Source organism: Anomalospiza imberbis, chromosome 4, assembly GCF_031753505.1.
Source record: "Anomalospiza imberbis isolate Cuckoo-Finch-1a 21T00152 chromosome 4, ASM3175350v1, whole genome shotgun sequence".
Taxonomy (NCBI): domain Eukaryota; kingdom Metazoa; phylum Chordata; class Aves; order Passeriformes; family Viduidae; genus Anomalospiza; species Anomalospiza imberbis.
Window position 1 is genome coordinate 54,231,740 of NC_089684.1, and position 14,605 is coordinate 54,246,344.

At 41.8% G+C, this 14,605-nt stretch overlaps 1 protein-coding gene across 1 annotated transcript; it reads left to right on the forward strand.

The window, feature by feature from the left end:
- Nucleotides 1–7,119: 7,119 nt before the first annotated feature.
- Nucleotides 7,120–13,299, forward strand: GRPEL1 (GrpE like 1, mitochondrial). Its single transcript, XM_068188631.1, has 4 exons — nt 7,120–7,272; nt 8,219–8,387; nt 9,810–9,891; nt 12,384–13,299. Exons 1-4 carry the CDS (start codon nt 7,202–7,204, stop codon nt 12,728–12,730), a joined length of 669 nt encoding a protein of 222 aa, XP_068044732.1. The 5' UTR covers nt 7,120–7,201; the 3' UTR covers nt 12,731–13,299.
- Nucleotides 13,300–14,605: the final 1,306 nt, after the last annotated feature.

The following is a 14,605-nucleotide window of genomic DNA, read 5'->3' on the forward strand; positions in this document are numbered from 1 at the left end:
ATTGGCTCTGCTGGAGAAGCTGAGACTGACTTTAACTCATCACATGACTTTTATCAGCATTTTGCATGCACTTCATGATCTGCAGAGCCCTTACAAAGGCAGGTAATATCTGAAAAGTAAAAAGCTGGGTAAATTTGCTTTCTGCCTTGGAACAGCCCCCAGCTGGGAAATTATTCCTAACAAACCATAAGGTGTAACAACAAAATTGCCAGGAATGCATAAATGTTTTCTGTGCTATGTTCTTGCTTGACATGCTTGTAGTTGTGCTGGCCAACTGCTAACACGATCTACATAGTTTAGCTGGAGTTTATGGAGAACTTGGCTCTGAAACATAGTTATTTGCAATGCAGAGGACCATGAGAACAGATCCTCTGAGTTTGTCATGCTATCTTCTGGGAGAAAAGTACAGCATCTATTTACAGCTCTCAGAGTTATCTCTGAATCCTCAACTTTTTGTTTATCCATACTTTATTCTCTTGGGTTTGTACCCAAGTATTAATAATAGTTATTGAAAAACAACCAACAGTCCCAAACAGCTCCTTCTGTCCCAAATAACAGAAGAACTGTCAGATCAATGTGTAGACAGTTACTAATTTATCTGCAGAGCAGTGTAGAGCTGCATGAGATAGAAGTTGCCTCGGGTACTCCAGCTTTCCAAAAGCACAAGCAGCTCAGAGTTAATTAGCATGATAATGTACCGGGACACTTAAGCAGGTTTTCCAGCTGGAACAGAATTCTTTGACACTTCCTGACTACTGTCAGCTTTCAACTTATACCAAGGTAGTCTGGGTGGATCTGTCCTACAGAGCCAACAACACTGTAAAAATAGCACAAATACACCATTCAGTACATGTGCTTAATGCAGAATGGGGAAGACCAATGCTTCAACACTTCATAACTACACGATTGTATTACAAATATTTTTCCTATGCATTCTTATTTTTCTTGAAGTATTGTATGATTATATGATTCTTACTTTCCTCAGCATCTTCAAACTTGCATGTCCCATTCCGAGGAGGGAGTGGATTTTTAGAGCTGTAACATGACAGTGATTTTATTCACTAAGATTTTGCCAGGCAAAACACTTGGGGATCATAAAAAAGGTATACACACATGAAAAAAGACACAGTAGAAACATTTTTTTTAAGTATCAAAATACAAATTATACAAGCAAAGAAAGGTAGTCTAATAAAATACAGGCATCTTAGTCATAAGAAAAGCTATTGCTTTGAAATAGAAGAGTTTGCTTTGTTTGGTAATTATGATGAACTAAAGGAGAAGCCATGGTGGGGCAGGCATTCTCCACCTCGATATTTTCCCACAGCACAGGCATAATTACCACCCAACACCAAAACTATGGACCAGAGCCGGAGGTGCTGGTCACACCGTCTCTAGGGGATGAACACAGTGCTCTTGAAGCAGTGGTCAGTGTCAAAAAGCTGAAGTTGTCCTTGATCACAATGAAATCTAAAGGGAGGACAGCTTCGGCAAAACCCAGGAATGAGTAAGCAGAGATGGAGCAGCGTGTTAAAGAACTAAACACAGCAGATGTGGCAATGGAAAGTGAAGAGGAGAAGTTAAAAGAGGAGGAAGGAGAAAGAAAAACATAAGGACAAAAGCCAAGGACCAGCGATGTGCTGTAGCAGCAATGAGAAACAGCTCGTCCGATCAGATCAGAGAACAGTGCACAGACCAGGAGCTGGTAATGGAGTCAGCAGGGAAAACTACATGGTTTCAGCTACAGCAGAATTCCTATTTAACACCAATCATTAAAGTACAGATTCCCTTCTTGGTATTTTGCTTTATAAACATCTATCACAAGAGCATTCACAATGCTGAACCAGTAATTTTCATCCAGTTTCTGATGATTAATAACACATTAACCCGAGGTGATTCATGAATCTGAGGTGACCTTTAAAACAGCAGTGGAAGTGTGATAATTGTTAAAAAACTTAAAGCAGCCATGTTGTTGCTTTCTGAACAAGGTGCAAACACTGTGGATGTAAATAGGTGTTTTCCTTCAGTTCTGTCTGTATCTGCCTGGCATGAGATTCACATTCTAATTTTATATCCAAACCTGAAGATATACCATAGTAACAGAACCCAAATGATTTCAAGGGAAATCTGACAAAAACATACACTTGTCTTAAATGTCATCAGCCTAGCTTTAATGATGATATGAGCTCCTATAACATGGTTGAAGCTGCACCTTCAGAGATGCTTGTGGAAAGCAAACAAAGTGTGAAGCATTCATTTTAGGGGCAGGTTCAAGTCCAGCTTCAGAGACTGTGATCTTCACACAAAGTACCAAAAATGTGTTAGGCAGATTTTATTTATATGGCAAGTTTTGGAAAACTTTTTTTCCCTCCCACTACAGCTATTTTTAGCTGAACTCCTTGTCCCCATTCTGGTCAGACTCATCTAGCCAGATTAGGATTAAATAGAGCAGTGGTCCCACAGGACTGTTCACCCCATGATTAGTTAGTCACCCACTCATTAATTAAAAGTCCTTGCTGTTTTCTAGAGTTGAATAAAAGCAGGAGATAATATTTTTTAAATTTTACTTTAAAAAAGTAAAAACCTTTTCAAAACCATTGCACAACATCAGCAGAATGAGCATTCCCCCTCTGTCAACCAGCTCAGAGAACAGCCTATGGGACTGCACTGGGATCCTGAGCCCTAGAACATTGTGATAAAACAGAGCTCTGTTCACTGCCCCAACCAACCCTGCCGTTCAACACCCTGTCAGTCATCACAAAAAATATGTCATAAGCAAAGGAGAAAGTCACACCTGAGCAGTAAATAGCCACCTCAGGCTTTTATGGTGCTACTGGCAGCCTATTTGCCAGCATCTGGCCTGGCAATCCTTCTCTGTACAGCACTCACTCTGACTAATACAAATCACTTGTACACAAGGGCAGCAGAAACAAGCCCACAGCAACTAATTCATCAAACCTTAAAGAAAAATTAAGAGAAAAAAAATGTAGATCTGAATGTCAAAGTACTATTTCATTGTTAGCCTGTGTGCAGAAATAGAGACCAACAACTGCTGTCTTCTTGGCAAATCTGAATGTGACCAGAGAGCTGATGTCCCCTTCTGTCCAATTGTTCTGGTAAACTGAGAGGTAACAATTGATTTTTATGAAAAAAATCTTAAAAAAAGCCATGACACCACACTCAGAGAATCACAACAGATTTGACAACTCTTCTCTCAATGCTCAATCATTTTGTCTCAAGGTGGAAAGCCACATCAGCATGACAGTAAATTGTTTCTGTGCAATTGAACAGCTTGGTTCTGACTGGTAACTAAATAAAGATAGACAATGCCTGATTGACAGAGTTTTTCCATTTTAATTTCTCCAGGAATGCCACACGAGGCATACACGAGTGTCTACAATAATACGAGGGCTAAGAGAACTGTAATATACAGCCAGATTCAAAAATCCTTGGGACACCAGATGACTTATGCATTATATTACAATCAATTGCCTCTGAAATTGTGGCATGCTGCTTTGGGGAAGGAACACTTCAGTGTCCTCCCAGGAACAGAACTTTTGTTATTCTAAATTGCTCTAATTAGCGCGCTTCAGAGCCCTGTGGCTATAGCTATTAGCTTTCCAACACAGCGACACCATTCTCCAGGCAACAAGATGGTTACAAAATACACCCTTCGAACTAGCTAGCAAAAGGCTATGGGAACTCAAAAGTACTCTTTATCTGAGCAAGATGTATTATTTTGTATTTTCAGCCTAAGGAGAAACCAGGCAGAATTCATTCACTCTTGGGAGAGTTTTCTTAAAATGTTTACATTAAAAATGATAAATTCTGAATGTACAGATTAACTATTTTAGAACTGCTCTAATTAAAAGCAAATAAGGTTGTCTCCCTACACACACACATCCCAACCTGCATTTCAGGATTAAAAGTTTCTGAATTCAAGTACTGATTTGATCTTTATTGTCCTCTGTCTGAAATGGACCCATGGAGTATCTGATCCTCAGTCTTGATAACCCTTACAGAAGAAAAATTGCTATTATTTTATACACAAGTCCCTTAATTTGCCACTAGGCCTCTTCCCAGAGTGGACTATGGAACACTGTGGCTGTGTGGTCTGATCTGTGATCTTTTCTAAAGGGCAGAGGTACTAATGCTTGTCTTCACTGCTGTATAGTTCAGTAACACTCTTACAGCTACATTGATATTTTTTAATTTGATTTAGGCATTTCCTGGTTACTGGCCTGAAAGGTCACTGCTAGAATATTTACAGAGATATTTTTGGTGGTTCCACCCCCCACCCCAAGCTTGCTCCCACCACAGCTAATATTTGGTTCTGGCTGGGATATAACATTTGATTGGAGAAGATACCATAGCCTTTTCCTTTACCCTCAAAACATTAATAATAAAGTTCATATCTGAAACACAAATGTAATGACATTCTGTTTGCTGCTTGAATATCAATAAACTACATCTTAGCAATAGGACCCTGAACAAGGTTTGGTTTGGTTTTTTTTTAGAGAAATAGAAATGCCTTTATTTTTCATTTACATTTTCAAGCATAGATCTTACATATGTGGCATTGTTCATCTTGAAGAATTATGGGGTTTTTCTACGGCAAATGCAATATTAATAATAAGAGACTTATTCAGTTGATATTCTGAATTTTCAAATTATCACAGAGATTCCCTAGTGCTCACTACACAACTTTCTTGTAAGGTACTGAAAGATTACTGACCTTAATTGTAGTTGTAGAAATGTAGAAATGAGTTTAAGCAACTGCCCAAGACCACAAAGTTAATCACTAGAGGAAGTGGGAATGCTATCCTGACTATTTCATTCTATCACTAGCTCAGAGAAATCAGAGGTTAGAATTACTTTCCACCCACAAGCTGAAAAGTAGCAGCTGGTTCATAGAATCACAGTATGTTCTCAGTAGGAAGGGATCCACAAGAATCATTGAGTCCAAATCTTAAGAGAATGGCCTATACAGGGATGATGGTTGACTGTTTAGAATTCAGAATTCAGTGAAATGTCATTTGGGGTAAATGGCTTCTAATACAAGAAGGATATTGTTCCAGACATATAAAGTTTAATACATATCCTCAGTTATTGAGATATGTTGGCAGTGGGTTCTTCTCAACCTTTTCTTATCAATTCTGTGATTTTGTGATCAATCATTAATCAAGCACAACTTCCAAAGGTGGTGGGCAGCAAAGAAATGGAGACAAGCTGAAACAGGAATCTACATCCAAATATGGGAGGAAAAACAACTGACAAGAAATATGAAACAGACAGACTACTTGCCTAGGTTTTGTAAAGAATAATCTTTTCCGGAAACATTTAAAAAACATCAGATCCAATTGCCTTCTCTGTCTCATTTCTTCATGGCTTTCTGTGGATATCATCGTTTATGTTCTTTGTTTTCTCCTTGTTCTCTCTGATTCTTTCTCAGCATTATGTTAACAAATTTCCTCAATTATTTCTTTCAGTATTTCTGAGGATAAGGCTTGAAATTTGTGGCTCATCAACTTTCTGGAAAGCAGATACCTACCACCACCACTCCATGTGGACAGGACATGGCACACAGCCTTCCTCTTGGCTGTGTTCTGCACAGGCAAGCCATGGGAATGTACCAGTGTCACATCACAGAACAGCCGTCAGCAAAATGAGGCTCAGGGGTGTGGGAGGATGGATTGTAAGAGAATAGAGATAGTGCTGAAGGCAATCTCACCCCCGAGGAGTTGCAGCTGTACTAATTACCAAAGAGTAGGAACAGACTTGCATTTAATAGGTTACAGCTGTGTCCAATAAGCATGGGTGTTATAAAAGAGTGGGTCAGCTAGTTGAGAGGAGTATTGGAGTCAGTTGGCTGTGCTGCTGTGAGGAACAAGGGTCAGGTGTTCATGTTAGGGACAGTAAGGGTTAGTACGTGCTACTAGGGATAGAAAGGGGCAGGTGGTCATGATAGAGACAGGAAGAAGTCAGCCAGCCATGTGGAAGAAAGAGAAAAGGAGTCAGTGCTGCGAGGAGCTGCGCGTGAGAACTCATAAAGAGAAGGTATGAAAGTCTTACAGTAAGATAATAAACTGTCAGTGACACTGTTTCCATCCACTATCGATTGGTGCCACGCACTGATGCTGACAATTGGTGGCCTGAATGGGCATGAGCTCTGACACAGTGGGATCTAAACTCGCCATGGTATGAGGCCACTGACCTGTACCATTTATCCTGCTTTCGGCACAGGCTGTGACACAGCCCAACCCAGGCAAACCCATCTGCTGAATAAATGCTATGTCGGAACCCTGGTGCGCTCTGGCAGGGTTCCACTGTATTGAGCAAGGTCCCATGGGATTCTCATAAAGCAAGCCAAAAATGTCTTCCACACCTTCTTCTTCAGTATGCAGTTTAACTTTTCACTTGAATATAACATCTACTAAATCTGCATTATGGAATTTGCATCTTTATCCTTCAGATTTCATTTGGAGAGCGCACAAATGTGGGCAGGAACCAGGCTAACAGCTGGTGTTCAGGCACCTGTGCATTATCTAGCACTGAGCCTCACGGCTCTACAATGCATACGTGACGCTGGTTTCTAAGGGGATATTGACACAGCAGCTGGCGAACTGCCCGAGTCCAGCTGTCCCAGCATCACGGAGCAGGGCTCCCATAGCCCCCAGTTACACAGGACACTTGCACAAGCAGGTGGCCAAATCTGGAACTAGTGGATTAACAACATTATCCCATTTAATGAAAGCTCCAGATTTCATTAAATGAAAAGATTGTCCAGCAAGAGTATACACAGCGGTTCCAGCAAGTGTGTGTGGGTGGAAACCTGTGTGTGGAGATGTGCAAATTGCTGATGGGTGCTACAAGGTGTTATTGGTAACGGGTTATCCAGCACTTAAAATGAGCTAAAATCGTCAAACTTTTCCAGTCACACCTGGGACAGGAGCGACGCGGACCACAGGCGCAGCACCAACACCACAGCGACCCTCCGCCGCCCCGCCCCCACACAAAATGGCCGCGGCCGCGCCCCGCGCGTCACGGTGGGGCGAGGCGCGCGCGCCGGAACAGCCGCCCGCTCGGCCGGGGGGCGCGGCCGCCCTGCTGATTGGCTCCCGGCCGCGTCACTCCCGGCCCGCCCGCTCGCTGATTGGCGGGGCCCGGGGGGCGGGCCGAGGCGGCCGGCGGGCAGGAAGGCGCCATGGCGGCTGTGGCCCAGTGCGTGCGGGGTGCGCTGCGCCCGCGCCTCCCGCTGCTGAGCGTCGCGCTGAGGTGAGGGGGCCGCGCCGCGCCGCTCGCCCGACGCCGGACATTCGGGCCGGGGCCGCGCTCACCGCCGGACCGGGAGGAGAGCGAGACTCGGTCCCGCCGCGCTGGGGTCCCAAGCCCGGGGGAGCCCCGTCCGACAGCCGGGACGGGCCGGGGCCGCCCCCCAGCCCCCGCCGCTGTTGGCCGCTCTGCCTTGCCCTTCTCCGGGAGAGCGGCCCGGCTTGGCCCGGCACTGCGGGCAGCCTGGAGGGCCCCGGGCCCGGAGTGCCCATGCGGCGGGCGGGGTTCGAGCCCTTGTGTGAGCGCGGCGCTGGTCCCGCAGCCTCGTCCTTGGGCGGCTCAGCTCGCCCAGCCTTGCAAGGCCGGGAGGGATGGAGCTCCTTGTTTGCGCGGGCAGCCCCGCGCTTGCCGCGGTGCTCGCCGTGCGGCGGGGACGGGCGGCTCGGGGGTGCCGCTCCGGCGGCCAAGCCCCGTTCTGCGCCTGTGTTTTCAGGAGCGCTGGTGCTGGCGATTGCATCACAGAATTTGTTTCTTGGTAGAGCACAGGGCTGAAAACGCCTACTCTCCTTTAAAGTTACAGGGCTGAAAACGCGTGCTCTCCTTTAAAGTTACAGGGCTGAAAACGCCTACTCTCCTTTAAAGTTACAGGGCTGAAAACGCGTACTCTCCTTTAAAGTTCTGTGCCTGTAAACTGAATGTAGTTTACGCTACACTTACAAGCTGGTATTTTGCATCGAGTTATTTACTGCTGCAGTTTAAATGGTTGGAGATCTGCTGGTTCTGATGGAGGGCTCTGCATGCAGTATTCACAGGCTTAGAATTGTATGAATTTGTGCTTTGATGTGAGATTTTTGTGGATGTTTTGTGTCAAAGTGTCTTTTATATCTAGAAAATTCTCATATCTTAGAGAATAAGTAACAGAATAATAACGTCCATCTTTTTGCCTTAGAACATCTCCACGACTGCTTTGTGCAGCAACACAGCAGAAAAATACTGGCCAAAACTTGGAAGAGGACCAGAGTCAGAACCAAAATGAGCAGAAGGTGGAACCCAGCTCTGCTGAAAAACTGCTAGCTGAAGAAAAGGCCAAACTGGAAGAACAACTAAAAGAAGTTACCGTAAGTGATTCCTGTATAAAATCCACAATTTGATAATTTCTTTAAACTTAAGAGTACATGTGCTACAAGATCTGGGATGCATCCCTGGTCCAAAATTAGGATCTTAATTTCATTCCAGTTTCTGAATGGAATTGGACGCCTTCCAGCCAGAAAATTTCTTACTGATTTTCACATAGGTTTTGCTCAGTGGAGAAGTAATTTCTGGGAGCCATGGAAGGGTGTTACTGTGTCTCTGGTGTGTGCATGGAAGGGTGTTACTGTGTCTCTGGTGTGTGCATTTGTGTGTGTTAACAGTAGACTTCATGGAAACAGCTGCTGACTTTCCAAAGGTCAGAGTTAATGGTGCTTAGTTTTTGTACAATAGTGTACTTAGGCTGTAGTTAGGAAGTTTCAAACATTTTCTGTTGGAGAGCCCTTCAGACTCGAGGCTGAAGGGTCACATCCCTTCTGTATCTTGCTTTCTCTCCTGTGCACAACTCCAGCAGCTAAAGGATGCCCTGAGAGATGGGCATTAAGCTAAGATATTAATGAGTGCTTTATATAAGATGTCTTTCTGACATTTGAGACTTCAAGAGGTAGAACCTCTTGAAGCTTCTATAGAACCAGCACCTGTGGATCATATGTGGATTGAGTTTGCTTTCTGTTGCCATTCCCAAAGCTCTACAGGAAAAATTTAAGATGTTATTTAATATCTTTGTTTGCTGTTGGTTGCTTAATGCTGCTCTTCAGGCAGCTTGTTAATTATTTTTATTCTGTTTTGAGATTCTTCACTGGCATACAAAGCATATTCAGGGTGGAAGCCATTCGGGGTTAGTTGGTAAAGCACTCAGCGTGAAGTTTTATTTTATTAATTTTATTGTATTTCACGTCGTAGTACATCTGCTGGTAAATGGCCATATTTCTAGGAATAGACCAAAACTTGGCCTAAACAACAGAGGAGTTAGGCTTCATAGTTTGTAAAGGCTGAGAAAACTGGAAGGCACGCTGTGGTACGCATGGAGAGGGAAGAGATGGTTTGAAAGCCATGGCTGGGTTGACTCTGATTTGCTGTTGTAGTGTCAATGTACCTCATGACTGATGAAGGATTTCTGGGAGCACTCAGCAGAAAAAGCAGAAATACTGGATTCATAGAACTTTATATATATCTGAAGAGTGAAATTTTTTTCCAGCTAATCCACTGACAAGTACTAAGAGTTTGGAAAACCGTCTGATTTCCTTTCCCTCATTTCTGTCCTTGTGAAGCAAACTTTTTGTCTTGGTGGGAGGGATGGTGTGATAATTTGCATGTTGTTTCAGATTACCCTAAATGGTAGATTTAGGGTATAAAAGTGTTTAAAATGCTGTCTTATACTGAATATGCTGAATTATTGTCAGCTGCCTGACTAGGAGGAATAACTTCTGTTACTGGTTTTTCTTCTTTAGGAGAAGTACAAGCGTGCCTTGGCAGATGCAGAAAACGTGAGGCAAAGAAGCCAGAAACTGGTAGAAGAGGCAAAGTTATACGGTCAGTGGAGGCTCCTCTGGTGTTTACTTAGTAAGACCCAGGAAATGCAAAACCTGGAAAAGTGAAGCTGACTGGCCTTGCAGTATTGACAAGTTGTACTTCCCAGTGATTCTGACTACTTGCTTAAATAATGCATTTGAGGCAGAGAGGTTTGAACAGTTCCTCAGCTTGCATCAGAATTGTGACCCTCTCCCCAGCCAAGGGCAAGACTTAAACTGCTGAAGTCAACAGCTGACATTTTCTCTAAATTTGGTATCTGGTTTCCTACAATGTGTACTACATTCACAGATTTTTTTTTTTTTTAGTAAAAAAAAAAAATTGCAGCCTGAAATTTGTCTTTTTCATGTATTTTGGTCTCAGATCTAACCAAGAGCAGGGAATATTGGTTCTGGTTTGGGTTTCTGACTGGTTTTATTTTGGTTTTTATTGTGGGAGGAGGCTATTTGTGTTTTGGGGACTTTTTTTGTGGGGTTGGTTGAGGTTTTTTGTTTTGGTTATTTGGTTGGTTGGAGGTTTTGTAGTTTTGGGGGTTTTGTTGTTGTTTTTTGTTCTCAGTGGTTGTTTTGAATTTGGTTCTTTTTTGATTTTGGGATATTTTTCTGAGTTCTTTTAGCCTTTTAGAGATGAATGACTGTTCTGTTGAAGATGATACCTTTCAAATAGAAGTAATACCTCTGAATGATTGGATTTTTTTCAGTGCTAGGAAAGCACAATCACTGGTTGTGAGAAGTGCTAGAAGCACGTCTTCCTTCAAGAGCCAGGCTAGTAGCATCTGATTTAGCTTTTTGACATGTCCAACACAAATCTGTAAAACAGAAATTGTGTGCAAATGCTGCAGCAGAGTGCTGTTTTATCCTGGTGTTTGACTGCCACTCTGCCTCAAAAAAATGAGTTGCTCTTTTTCACTGCCCACCATACACAGCTGTATAGTTTAATTCTCAGTACTCAAGTTCTAATTTCTGAATACAGGGTCTTCAGTTAATGTGTACTGTAAGAATGCAAGAGTACTATGTACTTTTCTTTCTCATGGATGTTTGAGTGCTTCATCCTGAGGTTGATTTGCAGTAAGCATTGTTTCACTAATGTTCTACTTACTGCAGAGTACTTGGAGTCATGTCTGAGCTCAGAGGTGCTGCAATAGAAATGAATTTATCTTGAAAACTAGATTACCTATAATCTACAAGTCTTATTGCTTGTGCATGACTGCTTGTTCTATTGAAAAAAGAGAAACTTCTTTATGAGACTTGCATGACTTCTGAGTTGCAGTCACAGATATTTGCAAATGTAATGTATTCAACAAAAAACTGAACCAAACCACCTTCTGAAGAGTTTGGTTATTTGGTTTGATCCAGATAACTGAGCAGCTGATTTATCTATATTTGGTACAGTTCAGCCCCAACCAGAGCTCTAGTTTTTAGTTTAAAACCATGATGATTTTTTTTTCAGATTTTTGGAACTAATTGGGCATTGTTAGTTATTGTTCTGTAAAGAGCTCGAGTCTCTGCAGAGTTGTGCAGTTGTTAGAAAGACCCTTTCCTGAGAACTAGCTGATCCCCACAAATCTTGTAAGGTGCTTCTACAGTTGTGGGGTTTTTGTGTTTAAACCAAAGATGTGGCCTCTGGTAATGGTCATATCACTTCTTGGTAAGGAAAAAAAAAAACATCCAAACTGTGAGCTAGAATTAAAAACAACAACAAAAACCAAAAAAAAAAAACCAAAACCAAAAGCCAGTGCTGTTTGTCCTTTGCTTACCTCTATGTTGAAATGTGTTAATTTATTGAACAGTTTTAATTTTTTCTTGATTGCTAATGCCTTAAGTGAGATTCATCCAGATTCTATTAGTGTGAGCCAGAGAACAGCTTCAGGACAAGGACTGTGATTAATCTGGAAATTGCTCAGTATTTGCAAGGCACAGCTGCTGATTCTGTAAAAAGAGTTTTGTAGTGGAAGGGAGAGGTGCAAGTTATTTTCATTCAAGGAAGAATCCTTGTTCATCTCTTGAAATCTTCGTCAGTCTGATTACATGCTTTGTCTTCTGCAAATTTTTTTTATGACATCAGATTAAAGGGTAGGACATAATGCTAGGGCAACACTAGGACATAACACTAGGGCAACATAATGCTTTGAATGTTAGGTGATGAGAGAGACGTGAGGAAACTACTTAAAGCCATCTAAAGGTTTTGGTAACTTTGGTAAGAATTCTGTTATTGTTAGGTCATTAGCCTAACTTAGCTCTTTTGATTTGAAACCACTTTTTTTTTCCATAGAAGTAGAGGAGATGGTGTGGATTTTAAGGTATCTGTAATAGTTCTTTATAATCTAAAACTGGAAAGGATATTTTACCCCAGATTATTACAGTATCACATACATTCTTAAAAGTCAAAGAGTGCAAATTATTGCTGTAGCTTTTGGGGTTGTGAGGTTGGGGGTGCTTAACACTTGTTTCCCTCAGTGGACTAATCACATTCTCTCCTCCTCTGTACATTTTCAGGGATCCAGGGCTTCTGTAAGGACTTACTAGAAGTTGCAGACATTTTGGAGAAAGCAACAGAAAGCGTACCAAAAGAAGAAATTAAAGATGAAAATCCTCACTTGAAGAGCTTATACGAAGGTCTTGTGATGACAGAAATACAGATTCAGAAAGTGTTTAAAAAGCATGGCCTGCTCAGACTGAACCCTGTCGGAGCCAAGTTCGATCCCTATGAACACGAAGCGCTGTTCCACGCTCCCGTGGAGGGGAAGGAGCCTGGCACCATCGCGCTGGTTTCCAAGATCGGCTATAAGCTGCACGGGCGCACGCTGCGGCCCGCCCTGGTGGGGGTTGTGAAAGATGCTTAGCTGCTCAGGCTGAGTTTCAAATGCCATACAACTATTAAACAGCTGGATGGTTTTTCTCTCACACTGTGCTTCCCTCGTTCCTCTGCCCCCTGAGAGGTTTAAATGAGTTGGTTGAGGTCTCCCAGTGAAAATGAAGTAACCGCTGAAATTCTCCTGCTTAGTGGCCTTCAACATCACTGTTCCATAAGCTCTTCTTCAGTGTGAACTGCAAGAGCCATTAAGCCCTTTAATGCTATAGATTAGATAGTTTTTTCCAACTATTGCTCCTGAGAAGGTGAATTAAATTGAAAAGAATGAAATGCTCACAAGAATGTTGCAATTTCAAGTTTATCACTGTATGTAGATTGAAAATGCAGATAGTAGCTCAAACACTTCTTTGGTTTTGTAGAATCTCACATTGCAGAAGTGGGTGATGTAGTACAAATAACCTACCTTCTGCAAGCATCCATCAGTTTTACACACTGATGTGATAAATGGCCTGTTTTGTCTATTCAAAAATAATCTCTCAACAGCTGAAACTGAAACCTGTGTGAATTCTGAACTGTAAATAAATGGCAGTGGAGATTAGATACCTTTTGTAACTGTTCAACCTTTTTGTCCTGTACTAACACTGAATCAAGAAAACCATCTAATACTTGTATGGCATTGAAGAACCAATGGAATTTATCCTATCTCTGGATTTTTAATTTAATGTTGTATAAATTGGTTTAAACAATTTTTATAGTCTTGTAACTTCCAGCTTTGCAATCAGTTTGTTACCAAACTGTAGTTATAATCCTCACAGGAGCCAGAACACCCAAAGAAGTGAGATGCTCAGAGTTCGGTATATGATTTCTTTTAGACTTACATAAATAACTGCATGTAAGTGGCTCAAACAAAAGTGGTAACTTAGTTTCATTTTCTTTATTTCTTACATGTACTCAGCTTGGATATTAGGTTGCACCAGAACTTTTCTCCATGCAGCTCTTGTCATGTCTAACTCCACCTGCTGCTCCCAATCCTGCAGAATCAGGATAAAATACAGCACATGATGTGCTTGGTCACCTGGATGGGAGTGGGTGGAACTTGGCAAATTACACAACTGACAAAGGATCTATCCTCTTGTATTCTGAAAGCCCACACTATTAACACACAGGACAGAATCTTCAAACTTAGGGCAGCTATTAGGTCCTGTAAAAAGTAAGTACTTCTGAATTTTTTACCATGTTTCTGACTATTGTGGATTAAGGAGCTTCTTACCTTAAAGTCAGGTATTGATTTTATTTTTTGTGGTTCAGATACAGAGTTGCCAGGAGCTTTACTGAATGCTGGCCCTACTCATGGTGAGAAGTGATTACTCATTCCTTAAAACATTTTTCCCAATGCTGGGTTCTGTCATGGGAATTAAACAGTTAACCACGAACAGCCTAAGTATACAAAACTGAGGGTTAGTCATGTTAATTATATTTAAGGATTCATTCTTTCTCAACTCTGTGAAAGAATGCTTCAACTGGGCAGAGGAAGTAATTTTTTGATGTGTGAAGACAACTACAATGCTACTTTTTTTAAACTAATCAAGTACAGGGAAAAAAAAGCAGAGATCAAGTTTAAAAATAAAGGGGGGGGGAAAAGAGGATTCCATATACTGAAGTTGAATTTGGAAGTATCTTTTCTCCCTCTGGGCTTAAGAGCACACTGTAGTTGTATGAAGTAGGATTGAAGAAATTGTTCTATTGCACTTTGATTGGGACCTCTTCTCATAACTGTCAAAAAAAAGGGACCAGGTTCCATTTTATATACCTTTAAAGAATTGTCATGTGTTATGTCCCCTCCCAATCCCTCAGGATCTAAACTAAATATAATAATAATGTCCTTAGTATATCAGATTTTGTAATA

What these genes read in the sequence shown, in the direction of transcription:
- GRPEL1 (XM_068188631.1), top strand. Translation starts at nt 7,202, where the DNA reads ATGGCGGCTGTGGCCCAGTGCGTGCGGGGTGCGCTGCGCCCGCGCCTC. An exon ending in CTGCTGAGCGTCGCGCTGAG is followed by an intron (nt 7,273 to 8,218) that starts GTGAGGGGGCCG and finishes TTTTTGCCTTAG; the next exon opens with AACATCTCCACGACTGCTTT. An exon ending in AACAACTAAAAGAAGTTACC is followed by an intron (nt 8,388 to 9,809) that starts GTAAGTGATTCC and finishes TTTCTTCTTTAG; the next exon opens with GAGAAGTACAAGCGTGCCTT.